The 18,808-nt window shown below is 37.7% G+C and overlaps 1 protein-coding gene across 10 annotated transcripts in view; it reads left to right on the forward strand.

Annotated features, from left to right (window-relative positions):
* The window catches only part of pparab (peroxisome proliferator-activated receptor alpha b), a 184,005-nt gene that overhangs the window by 152,868 nt on the left and 12,329 nt on the right, over positions 1-18,808 (forward strand). For all 10 annotated transcript variants that reach the window (XM_057836788.1, XM_057836792.1, XM_057836790.1 and 7 more), the window contains 2 exons: positions 4,965-5,143; positions 9,548-9,686. In XM_057836788.1, coding sequence (XP_057692771.1) covers positions 4,965-5,143; positions 9,548-9,686 — 318 coding nt within the window. The remainder of the gene's footprint in view (positions 1-4,964; positions 5,144-9,547; positions 9,687-18,808) is intronic.

Genomic DNA, 18,808 nt, shown 5'->3' on the forward strand with positions numbered 1-18,808 from the left:
AGGGTCTTAGCTTTCATACGAGCCATTTCTGAAACCAATTGAATACTTAAAAGACAGGTTATTAGCAATTGTTTCTACAAAATGGATAAGCGACAAGACTTTTGTCAGGGACTGCACATGGCCGTCAATGGCATCCCATTAGAAATGAATGAACAAGTTTTTGGCAAATTTTGGGGGAACCGCACATTTTTGACAAATTCTGTATACAACTTTTATGCCCCTTACCGTCCTGGATTTTTTTAATGTGTAAATTATGCAATTTTTTTTTTAAACCTGTGTTTATGGGCGAACTGAACATGTTTGGGGGTCTTTCGAAAAATTCCCTACGTCGCACAAAAATTTCGGTCATTTTGATATCTGACCAGTGGCCGTCGGTCAAACGGTTTGGGCTGTGCAGCGCGCCGAAGAAACTCCATTTTAAAAAAAAAAAAAAAAAAAGGAATTTTACTATCTGGGCCTTTGCCTTGCAAAGCCTAATCTAATTAAATTCAAATTCATTCATTTGAATTCAAATTTATCAGCTCAATAAGTTTCTTTTCTGTGATGGGCTTGTCGTTGTGCATATTTTCCGTCATGAAGACCTTGTTTCCAAAAATGAAAAATTCCCTTTATAAATACAGCTGTCTCCACCACTTTTTCAGGCGTAGTTTGTTACTGTACAGTTAGTGAAAACACAATTTAGTACCTGCGACTAGGGATCTTTGTTAATCAGGCTCTGTGTAATGTACTCCCTCCGTAGACTTTCCAAGTGTTTCCTCAGCAGCTCAATGTAATCGCCATGTGATTGTTTCTAAGCGGTAGTCCCTTAATCCTTAATTGGCTTCATTGTCCAAATGTGTGTATAGAACAATAACAAATAATGGCTGATGAACCAATATTTGTTTGATTTTGAAAGTTTTCAAGCCATTTTCTTTTCTATTATTTTAGACCTTCATCTTCACGCACTCCCTTGTTCTTCCATCCAACTAGGGAACTCCCCCACCACCACACACACTTACACACGCACCCCTACACACACTGCATTCCTCAGCTACCCCAAACCACCTCTCCGGAAACATCCACTGGCCTTCTGTTTGTTCCTGAATAGAGGATGAGGTGGACAGCTGGGAAAATGTACGCTTCTTCCAAATTATGCAACAAGCGAAGGCAATTTCAAGGAGACAATGGAGTGTGTCAGCAAGAGAGGAAGTAGCGTTTTGTAGTGGGGGGTGGTGGACAGGAACATTTGATCATGGAAAAGACAGTATTTGGATTAGAGCTGAAACGAATACTCGAGCAACTCGAGTAACTCGAGTTTAAAAACTGATCCGAGTAATTTTATTCACCTCGAGTAATCGTTTATTTTGACAGCTCTAAGCATCACGTTTTGCTCGGACTACTTTTAATGCGGGACAACACGCTGATGTCACGTGCGGAAAGGAAGAAGGGGGGGGGGGGGGGGGGGGGGACTTACTGCAGCCAACAGCCGCTACAAACGACGCCGACGTTGCTAAATACTAGCCCGCACAATGCTACGTTGGTTGCAGGTAGCGTCTGATGCGTCTCATAGAGATCGCATGTATGTTACACTAGATGCGAAATGACAGACTCGGCCGCGTCTGGGCAGCGTTAGTAAACAGCTGCCATCTTAAAGCAGTAGCGCGCTAAGCGCTAATAAATAAGATTAACGCTACTGTCACTACTAGCTCACGTAACGTTAGCCCTGCGGAGGGCTAGGTTTCTATTAATTATGACCACTGTCGATGCTTGGCTAACGTGTCTTACATACAGGCTTTAACATAACATAGCATTGTGGAGTGATGAGGGTGTAAAATAAAAACTTAATAATGCTAACTATCAATTTTAGCTCAGTAGTCATTGCTGGATAAAACACCAAGTAGCACTGGTCCCTTATGTGCTCCAATACAGCCTGTATCATACATTTATTTTGAACACTGCAAAAACTCAAAATCCTAGCAGGACTTACAGTTTAGACTAACTTAAAACTTAACTAGAACTTAAAAATGGCTTGACACAAATAGAAATTCAATTGAAACACGTGGGAAAAAATCCTAACTTTTAAATGATGTGTGTTATCAAGCGTAACGGCATTTTTAGGTAAGATATATATATATATATATATTTTTTTTTAAATAAGATCTAAAAGTTTTTTGAGTGAAAGCAGTGAATTAGTCTTTTTTTTTTATTCTAGTTACATCTCAGATGCAATTGTTGGCTGTTTTCAACAATATACATCGAAAATAAAGACATTGATTGACTGAAAATGGTTCAAGATTAGATGAAATGTCTTGTTTTCTCATGTATATTTATAATTGCTCTTCACCTAAAAATATATTTGTTTTATCCGATTACTCGATTAATCGATAGAATTTTCACTCGATTACTCGATTACTAAAATATTCGATAGCTGCAGCCCTAATTTGGATTGTATCGCTATTATGCTAAATGTGTTAAAGGCAGGACTTTTTGGCCGCTGTTTTGCATCTTTAAAGTCACGCAAACTGACTTTGTTTCTGTACCCAGAATACACATTATGGAACAAGATAACTGGTGCCACATTAAATGGTAAATTCACCTTTTTGTCTGCAGCAAATGGCAAGTGATGAACCTTGAACACTGGTCAAGCTTGCCAATTGCTATCTACAACCCCTCGGAAAAAAGTATTGAATCACCAGTGTCGGACGAGCACTCAGTCCGACATTTTATCATGTAGAACAAACTCAGATAAAAAGCTTGAAAAAATAATGAATTAGCTCAAAAGTGCAACTCTTTAGCATTCAGAAACTAAAAGAAATTAATAAAAACATTGTGGTGGTCAGTAAATGTTACTTTTATAGAGCAAGTGCAGGGAAATATACCGTATATGGAATCACTCCATTCTGAGGAAAAAAATATGGAATTTTGAGAAACAAACAAAGAAATAACAATCAAAACACATCTCTAGTATTTATTAGCACCACCTCTGGCTTTTATGACAGCTTGCGGTCTCTGAGGCATGGACTTGATAAGTATTCTTCGTCGATTTGGTGGCAACTCTCTTTGATTGCAGTTGCCAGATCATCCTTGCAGGTCGGAGCCTTGCTGCGGACCTTTTTTTTTTCCAATTTCCACCACAGGTTTTCAATAGGGTTTAGATCTGGGCTATTTGCAGGCCATGACATTGACTGGATGAGTCTTTCTCCAAGGAATGCTTTAACAGTTTTAGCTTTGTGGCATGATGCATTGTCATCTTGGAAAATGACAAACATATATTCAATTGAAGGGATAGGAAAGCTGTCTAAAATTTCAATGTAAACGTGTGCATTAATTGAGGATTTAACCACAGCCATCTCCCCAGTGCCTTTGCCTGACGTGCAGCCCCATATCATCAAGTACTGAGGGAATTTTGATGTTTTATTCAGGGAGTTATCTTTGAAAATCTCACTGGAACAGCACCAAACTAAAGATCCAGCATCATCACCTTGTCAAGAGCCAAGAATCTGCATTGGACAAGGTGTCAAGAGTCAAGAATCTGCATTGGACAAGGTGACGATGCTGGAACTTGAACTGGAAATTGAAAAAAAATGGTCCACAGCAAGGCTCCGACCTGCAAGGATGATCTGGCAACTGCAATAAAAGAGAGCCGGCACCAAATTGATAAAGAATACTCATCAAGTCCATGCCTCAGAGACTGCAAGCTGTCATAAAAGCCAGAGGTGGTGCTACTAAATACTAGAGATGTGTTTTGTGTGATGATGCTGGAACCTTTGTTTGGTGCTGTTCCAGTGAGATTTACAAAGATGACTGCCTGAAGAAAACATCAAAATTCCCTCAGTCCTTGATGATGTGGGACTGCATGTCAGGCAAAGGCACTGCGGAGATGGCTGTGGTTAAATCCATAATAAATGCACAAGTTTACATTGAAATTTTAGACAGCTTTCTTATCCCTTCAATTGAAAATGTTTGTCATTTTCCAACATGACAATGCATCATGCCACAGAGCTAAAACTGTTAAACCATTCCTTGGAGAAAGACTTATCCTGTCAATGTCATGGCCTGCAAATAGCCCAGATCTCAACCCTATTGAAAACCTGTGGTGGAAATTGGAAAACAAAATTGGTCCACAGCAAGGCTCCGACCTGCAAGGATGATCTGGCAACTGCAATCGAAAGAGAGTTGGCACCAAATCGATGAAGAATACTTATCAAGTCCATGCCTCAGAGACCGCAAGCTGTCATAAAAGCCAGAGGTGGTGCTACTAAATACTAGAGATGTGTTTTATTGTTATTTCTTTGTTTGTTTCTCATGATTCCATATTTTTTTCCTCAGAATAGAGTGATTCCGTATATATTCCCCTGCTCATGCTCTATAAAAGTAACATTTACAGACCACCACAATTTTTTTATTCATTTCTTTTAGTGTTTCTGAATGCTAAACACATGCATTTTTTTTTAGCTAATTCATTATTTTTTTCAAGCTTTTTATCTGAGTTTGTTCTACATGATAAAATGTCTGAGTGAGTGCTTGTCTGAGACTGGTGATTCGTTACTTTTGCTAAGTGTTGTAGATAGCTTTTGGTTAGTGTTTGAAGCTAACAGTTCAGTCCACCCAACAACTTCACTCGCTATGGTGCCTTACCCAAACAGGAAAAAATTCCACACTTGGGAGTTGTATTAGCTAATTAAATCAACCACTTTTGGAAACTAAACTACAAAACAACACATAAAACACAGCTTTACATCTTAAGTGTATGGTATAGGGCCTATACCATACACTTAAGATGGTAGCCTATACTATAGGCTACCAGTTAGCCAGTTGGGAGCGAGCACAAAAAGCTAACATTGGAGTCAAATTCTTCACTTCATCAAGGTATCTGTTTTTTGATGTTTTGTTTGCGGAAGGAAACAATATTAAAAACTCAGCAAATACTTTTAGATGTGGTTAATGACAAGCTTAATCACATATTCTACTCAACTGTTTGGCAGATGCCCTAACGCCGGCTTCCAGCCCATCGTCATCGGTGGCTTACGGGTTGGCGGCAAACCAAGAAGACTTCTCGTCTTCCCCCTCGTCGTCCTCGTCATCACTCAGCTTGGAGTGTCGGGTGTGCGCCGACCGCGCCTCAGGCTACCACTACGGCGTCCACGCCTGCGAGGGCTGCAAGGTGAGAGCACGATGACGCCGACTACATATGTTAATTATTTATTTAAACAAGCATTTCTCTGATTGAGTTACATGTTCTCAAATGAAAGCTTGTGTAACTACTAGTGTGTTCAATGACCCGACAGGACCTTGGTTTAAGGATCCTTTAACTTGACATTAGAATAGTAGGATGTACCTCTAGTTAAGCAGTTTGGTAACCCTTTATTGGCTCTCATTTAACTCACTAGCTGCCATTAAATGTGGTAGACCTCAAAATGGATTAGACGTCTAGAGTCGTCAATGGCACTGAAAGACGAGCATTCACAGTGGGTCATCTCAATTTAAATGAATCGTTGTCAATGGCAAGCAATAAGTTAAATATACTAAAAAATAAAAAATAAAATTATATATATATGATAATCAACTTTAGGATGTTATCAGTGGTCATAACCAGTCCATTTCTGTTTTTATTTATTATTTTCATGTATTTGTTATTTATATTTTATTGATTTTGTTGTTATTAACGTTATCATTTTTAGTTAAAATAAAAATTGGACCCACAATTTATATACAGTGTTACCTCTACATACGAAGTTAATTCGTTCTAGGATCTTGGTTGTATGTCGAAATGGTCGTATGACGAGCAGAATTTTCCAGTAAGAATAAATTATAATTTCATTAATTCGTTCCAGAACCCAAGAACGTACACTAAATCCTTAATAAATACTGCTGGTACTATTACAAATGGCAATTACACATAGCAAAACAAAAAAATTATGAATACAAATCGGAATAATATAACAATAATAATCGTTTTGTAATAATGTAACGAATCGGGTTTTAATGTGGCTGACGTGTTTTGCGTGCTGTACCTGAACGCACCGTATGGCTGACGTAACAGAGAAAGGTGCAGTAGAGATTTTACTTTCTCTTTTAATATTTTGTTGCTTGCGTCAACTGCGGTGGACAGTAGGCGAGTTGTGTTGCACAAGTTCTGAAATAAATGATTAAAAACCTGACGAAGTTAGCAATATCTTTGGCGTCGTTACCACAATCATAATTGTCACCTTAACTTATAAAGACTGGCGAAGGTCGGAGGCGGACTGTCGATATTTTAGACATTCTACGGCCGTATTGTCGAGCCAGTTCACAGATGCGCACACCACGCTCATATTTTTCAATCATTTTCATCTTCATTTCCGTTTTTTTTTTCAACATCTGCATTAAACCTTTTGGAACCCGTGTTGATTTCTCTCACGAGAAAATCCGCCAGCAAAACAAGGAAACTGCAGCACCATCATAAATTGGCGTATTTTAAGCATGTTGTCTGATGTAGAAACATATGGTGAGTCAAATTTTACGTCGAATATCGAAAAGATCGTGTGTCGAAGCGATTGTAAGTCTAAGTACCTCTGTAATTGAGACCTGACTTCCACATATGTCGACATGACATTTTGTATGTCACACTTGCATACCAAATGTTAACATTGTGGCCTTAATGTGGGTCTTTATGGGGATTTTTTTTTTTTTTTTTAAATAGTCACTTGTCCTATAAAGGGTTAAAACATTTTGTTGATATACAGTATTTTCTAGGCCGGAATTTTGCCTTGCAAACGTTTTCTAGTCAGGAATTTTGCCTTGGAAATGTTTACCGGTAGTTGTTGCACCATGATGTGTCACCTTACCTGTTAGACTGACTGATTTTCATTAAATGAAATTATATTGTTTAAGGCATAATGCCAGAGAGTTAAGGTCACCTCAGACCATGGATTTGATGGAGTGCGCCACTTGATAAATTCATGTTTGAGTTAATGGTTTACCTTTTGACTGAAGAGTAGCTAAAGACTTTTTCAGTTGCAACAGAGGGCAATGGGCATGTCTATGTGTATAACTTTTTTTTTTAATAATTAAAACAAAAAATTGACTGTAGGAAGCTTCAGTGTGCATGAAGTATACTCCATAAAAGCAGGATGGCCCAATATTAATGGTAACTGTGGACTTACTTTACCTCTAGGTTTCAAATTAGCCGTTAGAGAACATGCTCTACTTTGGTTTTGCTTTTAATGTCTCTGGGCTGATGACACATTTAGGAAGCAAGCTGGGCGGTCATATTTCACTTTTGAAATTGTTTGTATTAAAATGTGTGAGACCTGCTGGTACCTCATAGGGAAATGCTTTGTTTTCAATTATTACACGATCTTTTTTTCTATCTTTGGTTTATAAAGTTAAGTCATCCCACACAGCGGACATGTCTGCCTAGTGGTTCTATTTATATCAGCCGAAAGCAAAACATTGCTGAAAAGACACGTGAATATTAGAGCAGATGTAATCTTGTGACCAAATCCAATGCTGTCCAAATCTCCAAAATAGCCATATCAATTCAATTTCAATTCAATTTTATTTGTAAAGCCCTGTCGTCGATACCGATATTGGCAACTAAGCATGTGCAGGTTACCAGTTTCAAGGTTTACCATGGTATGAAAACGTCACGGTTTCAAAACCACTAAAATTTTCCGTCATACCGTTGTACAGTATTCGCTATTTTACAGGTGTCAAAAATGCAGCCAGAAGTATCTTGGAGCGGCAGCGCTCACCCCTCCCTCTCCGGTTGTTGATGTGTGTGTGTGTGTGTCAGTGACGCTATTCTGCTAAACACCAAAAAAGAAACACTCCAAACAAAAGGCGTACTTTTCTTGAATTTATGGAGGTCTCAAATCATGGTAACTGAAATATACAGTTTTAAAACGTTGTAGAATAGTATTTTACACGTGTGAGTAGCTTCATTAGCACAAACACAACAGAATGTGAGGAAGTCATCCATGAAAAAGTTCGCCAAAAACAAAACGCATATTTTCCTTTCAAATTCAAAATACAAATGAACTAAGAACTTACAAAGACCAATGTTAGCCTAGTCTTAGCTGGGAGAGCAACTTCATCGAGGTTATAAATCTCACGGCCTCTGAGACACAAGCTTGAATGAAGGAAAAGGGATAACATCAAAGATCGCTAATTGCGACAGATGATCTTTCCCTAAGCACAAATGTACGCTCGCTGGAAAAGGACAGGTCTCACTCCCAGTGTTTTTAGATAAATCTTTACACAACAACATTCGCATTTTAACTAACTTATCCATTTTTAACTTATTTTCTTATGAATTCTGCATCTTTTTAACACAAAGGCATGACATGTAGACTAGAGTTGACACAGTGGCTGAAAATGGCGAAACTTCACTTGAGCTTTCCCCCCTCAAAAAAAAAAAAAAAAAAAAAAAGTTAATATTTTTCAATTTTACTTAGAAGTGTTTTTACTTTCCCCCTCAAAAAAAAAAAAAAAAAAAAAAAGTTAATATTTTTCAATTTTACTTAGAAGTGTTTTTACTTTTTTATAGCAATTAATTTAGTTCTTGCTCCAATCTTGAGCAACCTGAGCTGTGGCTGTGGGTAGTCTGTAAATTCTATTTATTTTCATTTTATTTAAAATATTTTTTTGTTTATTTATTTATTTTAACATCATATTCATGTTCCAATTTGCAAATATTTTCTGAAAAATAAAAAAAATCCCTGAAAAAAGTTTTTTAAAAAAAAGTTTTTTTAACCCATACCTCTCAAAATAACACATTTTGGAGCTATAATTGCAATACCGTGATACCGTAAAACTGCGGTATTTTTGCTCACGGTTATCGTACCGTCAAAATCTCATACCGGCACATGCCTATTGGCAACACTAGTTATAAAGCCAGGCGTCTAGATTTGTTTGTTTGTACATGGCTTAACTCTCTCTTCTAATTCCATCTGCCTGACACTGTCAGCACTTCTTATGTATTTGACTTATGTATTTGATCTAATCAAGTGGAAGCAGATTTATGTTATCATACTGTATGGTGTGTCCCCCTCAGATGCTATTTTATTAATGTGTCAAGGAATGTTGTCATACTCATTGTAAATTTAGTTGTATCTGTCATGGGAGGATCGCTCTCAGGGTGCATGTGTGTGTTGGTGGAGTCCCTTCGTGAGTTGTCTGGAGCACAGTTCCAATTAGTTCATGAAGTGTCTGGAATTTGTCAAGTCAAACACTCTAAACAGCTAAATATTCAACACTTGTGTAGCCTATCATGGCTACATAAAAGCCAGGGTTGCAGTTTTAATTTGGAACCCAAACTCTGCCAAATTAACCCCCCACCCACCCACACACACACACACACACACACACACTATGAAAGCTTCTGATATACTATTTTGATCTTTTAATCGCCTACAGAAAAGTGATATTAAACTGATAGTGTCCAATTTTCCACTACCTTTGTATAATTCTGAAATTACAATATGGTGTTTACGTTAAGGTTTGTTTTCTTAGACTGTCTGCATGTGAAACTGAGTTTTTGGACGGCCTGCTCGATTAAAACGGAACCATTGTGTCTTCCTTTCAGGGTTTCTTTCGGCGGACCATCCGTCTCAAACTAGAGTACGACAAGTGCGAACGCCGCTGCAAGATCCAAAAGAAGAACCGCAACAAGTGCCAATACTGCCGCTTCCAAAAGTGCCTGTCTGTGGGCATGTCCCACAACGGTGAGTCCAAAAATGCCCGCCCGCCCACTCACACTTAAAATGATACCATGATGCAATTGGGTACCAAGAGGTGCTTAATAGCTCAGTACAGTTGAGGCACTTCACTCTAACACTACATGTTACGTAATTTTCTCTTTTTTATCAAATAGGTCTTTTGAGTTAAATTCAATGTCGTTTGTTTTGGTGCTTTTAATTAGAGATCGACCGGTATGGGTTTGTCAGGACCGATACCGATTATTAGTAGTTGGAGTGGCCGATAACTGATTTTTGGAGCCGATATTCATTTGCAGTAAAAGTGTAAAAATTGGCAGAAAAAAATGAAATGCAAACGCAGAACTTCATTGAAATGCCTAAAGCATGTTTGTTGAATCACACAAATAGAAAATATTTGCTCCAGAAGTGCCTGACTTTCCTACACTCAGAAACATTTTATAACTTATAAAGTTGAATAAAAAGTTAAATAAATAGCTCAGAAAATACAATACAACAAAAATACAGTTCTCAGGCTCTGCAGAGTAGTCGTTGCCCAGCTCGGAGGTTGTGGATTCGATTCTCCGCCTTGATGATGTCGTCTAAGTATCCTTGAGCAAGATACTTACCATTAGAGGTGGGAATCTTTGGGCACCTAACGATTCGATTACGATTACCATTCAGAGACTCCGATTCGAATATAAATCAATTATTGATGCCCCCCTCCCCCCATTTTTTTTTTTTTTTTTTTAAATGTTTTGTATATTTGTTTCAAAATTGTTCAAAAATCCTCTCAGGCTAAATAAACCAAACTACTATTTTATTATCAAGTGACCGGTTAAAAACAGTAAATAAAATACTCAAGTCCCCATTCTGTATCAGCGGCTTTAAACTACATTCAATTAATGTAATGTTTTGAATCAACCGTTAAAGTTGTTAAAATTGCGACTGTTATTCCATAATTTCCCTCATGTCTACTTTCGACATGTGAAAGTTTTAAAACTGTTTCATCATTTAAAGATAGATTGAAGTCAAGATTTTGCCAATTTAGGGGTATTTGAGATAAAAAGTAATTAGGTTCTCTACAACAGAGCCTTCTAGAGAAGTCTACTGCTTTAAGATGACGCCTGTTTACTAGTGCGGGAAAGTCTGTCATTTCACATCTAGTCTAGATATATGTGATATCTACCGTAGCCGTATGTTGCCGTATGTTTGTAGCAACTAGCAACTGGACGCTGTTTGTAGCGGATGACGGCCGCAGTCAGGTATTATTGTTTTTTTTTACCTAGCGATATTAGCTGCACATGATATTTACTCTCGGACCGTTCCTCATTGCGTCCCAAATACTGCGCCGACTGCGTTTTATTTCCGCTTTACCTGGTATAATTCAATAATCAGAATTTGAATGTTTGTGAATCGTTCTCGAATCTTCCACGGCCGAATCGCGAATAATCTAAGAATCGGAAATTTTGCACGCCTCTACTTACCATATTGGCCCGAATATAAGACGGCCCTGATTATAAAACAACCCCATCTTTTTCAAGACTCAAGTTTGAAAAAAGACTTTTTGATCACCAAATTCATTTTTATACAGAAAATAATTACAGCACATCCGAAACAAATTATTATAACAATATATTTGAGAGAAAAAGAATGTTATTTTGCCTCATTCAAATCTTAATATCTGAACATTTAAATATGTAAACTAAAGTGCAATCACATTTGTAAACGAATGGCTTCTGGTTTTTGAAATGTAAATAAATCAATCTATTGTGATAAAACAACAAAATTGCAATAACTGCATTAACCATCAAAGTGAAGTCTAACTGTAACTGTAGTCTTGAAACAAATCTGAATAAGGAAAAACATTGCAATAAAATAATGCAAACTGGTTAAACTTGAGAGAAGCTGAGCTCTGTCATGACAGAGCATCGCTTCAATGATATCTGGCGCCATCTAGCGTCGTGAATGGGTATAATGTTTACACCGCGAATATAAGACGACCCCCTCTTTTTCAGTCTTATTTCAATGCAAAAAAAGCACCGTCTTATATTCGGGCCAATACGGTAATCCCACGTGGCTCCTGGTGCTGCATCACCAGTAGGTAGGTGAGGATATAGTGTGAAGCGCTTTAAGGGCCTTAGACAGGTGGAAATCGACAATAGAAGTGTAACTCCATTTACCATTACCTTTTAACAATTCAGAGGACGGGGTGAATACTAGTGAAGAAGAGAGAGGCGTGGCTGCATCTTAGCCGAAATAACCCAGTTTTATATTGATTTATTTCATATCGGCCGGTCAGATTAAAAAAAAAGGCCGATACCGATATACGTCAAATATCCAAATATCAGCGCCGATAATCGGCCTGGCTGATAATTGGTCTATCTCTACTAGAGGTGTGCGAAATTTCCAATTCTTAGATTATTCGCGATCCGGTCGTGGAAGATTCGAGAAAGATTTTCAAACATCCAAATTCGGTTTATTGAAATATGCCAAGTAAAGCGGAACTAAAATCGAGTCAGCAAGGTCTTCGGGATGCAATGAGGAATGGACCGAGAGTAAACATCATGCTCAACTATTGCCGATAGATAAAAAAAACAATAATAACCAGGGGTGAAAGTAGGCCAGAACGGTCAGGAACGCAGTTCCGGCATAAGATTCAGAAATATGACAGCAACTGTCAAAACGCTATGTAAAAAAATAAAAATAAAAAAATGCTAAGCTGCCACACATGCATTTCATCTCCAAAAAGAAAACGATCTACCAACATCAGATTTACATACACAAGTGTTAACAACAAGCATAATAAAGTGCTTGATCAGCAGAGATGGTTAGCTCTGATTGGTTCAAATGTGCATGTTTTCTGGAACAGCAAAAAAAAAAAAAAAAAAAGCTTGTTGAATTGATGCGACAAAAAAGGGCAATGCAACATAAAATGGATCAAATCTTTAAGAGCAACGAAAGAGTTGAGGAGGCTTATTTATCATATTTAGTTTTATTTGCTCTGATGGGGAGTTTCAGAACATCTTAGCAGTCAATGTGCACTTTGGACTTATATTTGTTCATTTATGTTAGGCTACTTATTAATTTCCTTATGATTTAAAAAAAAGTCAATGTTTGCACGATCTTTAAAATATATTCCATTGCACTCTGCATAATATAAGTAATTTGTACTTATTTTTCTGAACGTGTTACTTTTTTTTTTTTTTTTAAATAATAATATATGTTTGCATTAACTTCAATTTTAATATATATCCTATGTTCTTAAGTAGTTAAATTTGAGATTTGGCATTTAATATGTGAGGAAATGAGGGAAAATAAAAATTTGGAGCTGGAGGTAGGGATTATTGCTGTTTTTGTTAACTTTTATTTTGCAAATCATTGAAAAAAATAGAATTATGAATGAAAATCAGTTTTTGTATGTGTTGTAGAAATAACTGTGCTAAAACAGTTTTCTTTGCATTACAGTAGTTTAAGAGCCCTCACCCCCCCAAAAAAAATGAAATAAATAAATCGATACAATTTCTGGCTCTGTGGCGACCTTCACGTCGGGGAGTTCCGGCAAGAAATTCTAGCCACTTTCATCACTGATAATAACTGACTGCGGCCGACAGCCGCTACAAACTATGCCCACTTAATGCTACGGTAGATATCACGTGCATATAGAACTAGATGCGAAATGACAGAATCGCCGACGTTAGTAAACAGCCGCCATCTTAAAGCAGTAGACTTCTCTGGAAAGCTTTTGTAGCGAACCTTTCGAGCGAACCTTATTAACTTTTTATCTTAAATACTTCTAAATCGGCAAAATCTTGACTTGAAGCTATCTTAAAATGATGAAACAGTTTTAAAACTTTCAAATGTCAAAAGTAGACAGAAGGGAAATTATGGAATAAGAGGAGCAATTTTAACAACTTTAACGATAGATTCTCATCATTAAATTAATTGAATGTAGTTGTAAGATGCTGATACAGAATGGGTACTTGAGTATTTTATTTACTGTTCTGAACTGTTAACTTGATACTGAAATACTTTTTTTTTCTAAGCCTGAGAGGATTTTTGTACAAATTTTGTAACTAATGTACAAAACATTAAAAGCAGCTCATAGGTTTTGCATCAATAATCAATTCATAATTGAATCGCAGCTTCTGAACCGTAATTGAATCGTTAGGTGCCCCAAGATTCCCACCTCTAATCTCTACTATTAATCCTCATAATCATAACTAACACGACAGGGGTGGTACAAGGAGAGCTCTTCCTCTTCCACAGCATTACTTAACCCTAGAATATTTCTGTTTACTCTGTGTACACACACGCATACACGGCATGCCGAGCCATGTTCAAGGTCAACGTTCCGATTAGAGACACATTTAGAAAATGACGTTGGTGTGCCAGTGGTCAGTGTATTCAATAAGGTCACCCTCTGTGAACATATTCCACGTCGTCAGGGCATTTGAACTTGCCTGTCAATTCACTGATTTCTGGGAGATTTTTTTTCAAGCTATAGTTTTGCATGAGCCTTATGTCCTTTCATTCATGAGTTTCTTGGCTTTAAGTGTAACTAAAGAGCACGTGAAAGGGGTTTGGTGACGCAGGTGCAATGGGATCCTTTGACAAGCTCTTTGGAGTTTCATGATAGATGTGCTAGTAGTGCTAATTTTGTACTTTCCTCTTTAACTGCCAATGGAAACATGAGCTAAATTGGGGTTAACAATATATACATAATTCCCAAAAATAAAATACAGTTTCTAACTGATAATTTATTTGCTAAGTGTGAAAAAAATACACACCTACCTGACTCTATGTGAAAAACTAATTGCTCCCCCTTGCTAAAGGGATCCTCGGACCTAAAGACTTGTTGGCTCTAATAAGCCACAATTGTTCTCTTTTACTAAAATATGTTATTAGAAACACATATATGATTGCCATTTATGTAAAAATCTATAATATTTAGTACATGTTTTGACCTTAAAGAAGACGCTATGTTTTATGCGCGCAATGTAAGCTGGGGGTGATGATGCGGTTGGCCTGGACTGGGAGAAAAGCTGTGTTTGCTAGCAAGGGAAGCTAGTATGACGACTGACACAATTTTGTCACATTCTGCGGCTAGTCAGATTGTTTTGTTACAGAGATGTGGGATGAGTTTCCAACGTCGTACCTGCATCCAATTCCAGCTCATCAGCAGTGTCTTTAAACCGATCCTAGGCGGCTTGTATGAACTTGCTGCCATTTCACTGTTTGTATACCCCTTCGTTGTTAGTGACATCATTGCCTTATTTTTCTTTTTTGTTTGTCTGCTTCTCACCGCGGTTTTCCCTTTCGTTTTTTATTTTATTTTTTTTTTTTTAATTAATCCCGACATACTGTAACGGACCTAGCAGTGCAAAGGTTTGCGGTTCAAAGCCAAACCGTACGGTTCACCCTATATGGTCAATACGCCTTTATGAACTGCGCCTTTTCGGTTTTGCAATTAATTTATTCCGAATGCTTGTGGAATGAATTGGTCGAGCTCTGTGTGCCTGTATGTGACGTGAAGCACAACTGTGGAGAAATTCCCGCCCCGCAAGTAAATGTCCGATCGCTGTCAAGCACCTGTGTAATAGAAGGCGAGTAACGCCTTCTCTTGCTTACGAGCGAAGTGAAAACAAAAAGCTATGGCGAGCGGAGGAGTGGAGAGACCGAATTTTGAGGAAGCACCGGCTTCTTCCAAATCTGCAGTGTGGCAACATTCGGTTTCCCCGTGGACCACTACAATGCGGAGGGGGAGAAAATATTGAGAAAAAAACAATTTGCAAGCATTGCTCAGCGTCAGCATCACCCACAGATATCACTTTCTCAGAGCAGGACAACCCCGAAGATGACACCAGTGAAAACACACGGCGGGCTTCGTTAATTTATTTGCAACGCTTGACCAGCGTTACATTTTTCCCTCGCGGACATATTCCAACAACGTAATCCCCGACATTTATGAAATGTCACGCAAAGCCATCGAAGATAATTTCGCTAAAGCACATAGTTTCGCCCTGACCACTGATAGTTGCACGTCCCGTGCTTCAGAGTGCTACTATCTAACTGTGACGATCCACTATAATTCATACCTGTCAAATTTTACGGTCTCGGCGTAATTTGTACAAGTGAGCACTGATTTTTAAATGTTTTTGCCGTACCTTACGTTCAAAATCTGTACGTTTTTCGTACATTACGTTTTTTCTCCTCCGTTTGGATTTTGTCACCGTTTCGGCAACGAGACAATGTGTGTTAATACGTTGGTTGAATGACGCGAGAAAAGTCAAGACACGGAGAGAGAAGAGTGTTTGTTGTGACGCAGTAGCAAACGCGACGCTAGGCTAGGTGGCTCCAATATTTCCTGACTGTAGCCGACAGTCTACAATCAACGCCTAGATATCTCATGCATATAGAACTACATGCGAAATGAGAGACTCGGTAGCGTTAGTAAACAGCCGCCATTTTAGAGCAGTAAACTTCTCAGAAAGGCTCTGTTGTAGTGAACCTTCCTAGCGAACCTACCGGTAAGTGACTTTTTATCTAAAATACTCCCAAATCGGCAAAATCTTAACTTGAGTCTACCATTAAAGGATGAAACAGTTTTAAAATTTTCACATGTCGAAAGTAGACAGAAGGGAACTAACTAATGCAAAAACGGGAGCAATTTTATCAACTTTAACGGTTGATTCACAACATTATTTGAGAGAAAAAGGCATGTTATTTTGCCTCATTCAAATCTTAATATCTGAACCTTTAAATATGTAAACCAAAGTGCAATCACATTCGTAAATGAATGGGTTCTGGTTTTTGAAATATAGATAAACCAATCTATTGTGATAAAACAACAAAATTGCAATAACTGCAATAACCATCAAAGTGAGGTATGACTGTAACTGTAGTCTTGAAACAAATCTGAATTCGGAAAAACCTTTCAATAAAATAATGCAAACTGGTTAAACTTGTAGAGATGTCATGACAGAACATTACTCAAGTTCAGCATTCGCTTCAATGATATCAGGCGCCATCTAGCGCCGTGAATGGGTATAATGTCTAGACCGCGAATATAAGACGACCCCCAGTTTTTCAGTCTTATTTCAATGCAAAAAAACACCGTCTTATATTCGGTAATAATAATAATAGCAATAATAATATTAATACGGTAATTATAGTACGGTATTATAACTCATACTAACATTTATGTTTAAAGAACTGCAGGTGTTTCTGTCAGTGGTTCCCTTTAAATCAAGTCAAAATGACTACATTTGTCTGATAAATACTTTTTAACTGATAACTGATATCCCAATATTGACCAAGACCGATATCAAACCGATGACGATCTACGCGGTCGTGGACTTAACATGTTCATTGTTTTTCAAAAATTTGTTGTTCATTTATTTTTACACCATTAGTACAAATGGTTTGCTCACATAGCAAATCCCAAGCATCGTAGTTTGGAGACCTCTAATGGTCAATAAGCACAACTGCTATGCTAAGCTGTGACCAGCCCTTGTACAAGGTAGAAGGCTTCCACATTCACTTTAAAGGCAAAATGCAAATGGGCCCAAAACGGATAATGAAAAACCGATGTCTATATTATCCAATATCATTTTAACCCTTTAACACCTGAGCCTATTTTGGCCGAATTTGCATGCATTTGATGTTGCCTTTATATTTCGAAGAAAAAACTGTTTACAATGGCCAAGTTGGGTCCCTTTTTTCAGGACACCTTGAACTTCATGTCTAAACTGTTCTTTTCTTCACTGACCAATTATAATCCACATTTTGGATCCAAAAAGACAAAAAAATCCCGAAATCTGTTTTCAAAATTTGTAATGTTGATGTGTCATTGACAACCAAACATGCTCGACCAATCGTTTTGAAGCTTGATAATATTTATTCAACTTGTTAGGATAAACATTCAATAGAAGAAAATAAGATTGAATAGTTTTATGTTTGACAATTCAACACAAACAGCAGGTATGGTCATAGGCGTTTTTGGCTTTTACACATACTATGGTCAAAACAGGTTATATACTGTGCAAAATAGTGAGAGAAAAAAATTATATATATCATCTAACACAAAAAGGGTTTGGAGGATATCTCTTTGTGAAGTTAGGTGTTGTACCCATCACCTTCAGCTTCTCGAACACACATCTACATAAAAATTGAAAAGAATATAGTGAAGAAAAAAATATGTATAACTTTGGAAAAAAGTGTTTTAAGAAACATTGACAAGTAGTTCAATTCAATTCAAATTTTTCAGGCATGCGACACAATAGTTTTTTTTTTTTTTTTTTGCGCACTCAATAAAGCTTCTTCTTGAACAGGTCACGGAGCTGCGTCACACACAACGTCACACAGCCTACTCTTTCGCCGTTTGCGACTTTGCGCGCTGCTGTCACTTCTACTCGCCGAGATGCCGACTCATCCCAAGAAAACAACGACAAATACGGCTCATCTTCTTCCTTGAGTCAATGAAATAATGCATTAGCTTGCGCTAAATGTAGTTTTAGATTCATTCTGCACGTTTCAAAGTCGCTCGCTCAAACCAACCGGCCGTTGCTTGCTTCGCATGCCTCCCTTTCAATAGTTGGCGCCTCGCTCGGAAATTTATTAAAAATGATCACATTCGGTTCGTCCTTCTTGATATCACAGCGGCTCTTGGGATAGGTAGTCTTTTGTGCTGCTTTCGGTTTTGAAAAAGGACAAGAAATGATGGAAATATGGAGATGGATACATGGTCCATGCAGCGTTTTAATGCATATTTATGAGTGCAATAAAACTATAAAACTCAAATGACATTATCTCCCGTTTTTCTTGGCCGATTGACTTCAAATAAAAACTGGTGTGGGCATCAACTTCCGCACTTTCAAACGAGACCAACCAGCAGCACGTGGGTGACGTAATTACAGCGTGACGAAGCTTCAAAGACGATATGCGTAAACGCTTCGGTGTTAAAGGGTTAAAATTCTTTTATCGGCCAATATTATTGGCTACCGATAATATCAGACAACTCTAATTGTAACAATATAATTAGACTAGAAGGATGTGTTCAAATGTCTACATTAATTACTGACTTGCTTTGACTGTGTCAATCAAAAGTAAGCGTGCTGATCATTTTAGAAGTTTCAGACTAATGCCCTGAC

This window comes from Corythoichthys intestinalis, chromosome 5, assembly GCF_030265065.1.
Source record: "Corythoichthys intestinalis isolate RoL2023-P3 chromosome 5, ASM3026506v1, whole genome shotgun sequence".
In the NCBI taxonomy this organism is placed as follows: domain Eukaryota; kingdom Metazoa; phylum Chordata; class Actinopteri; order Syngnathiformes; family Syngnathidae; genus Corythoichthys; species Corythoichthys intestinalis.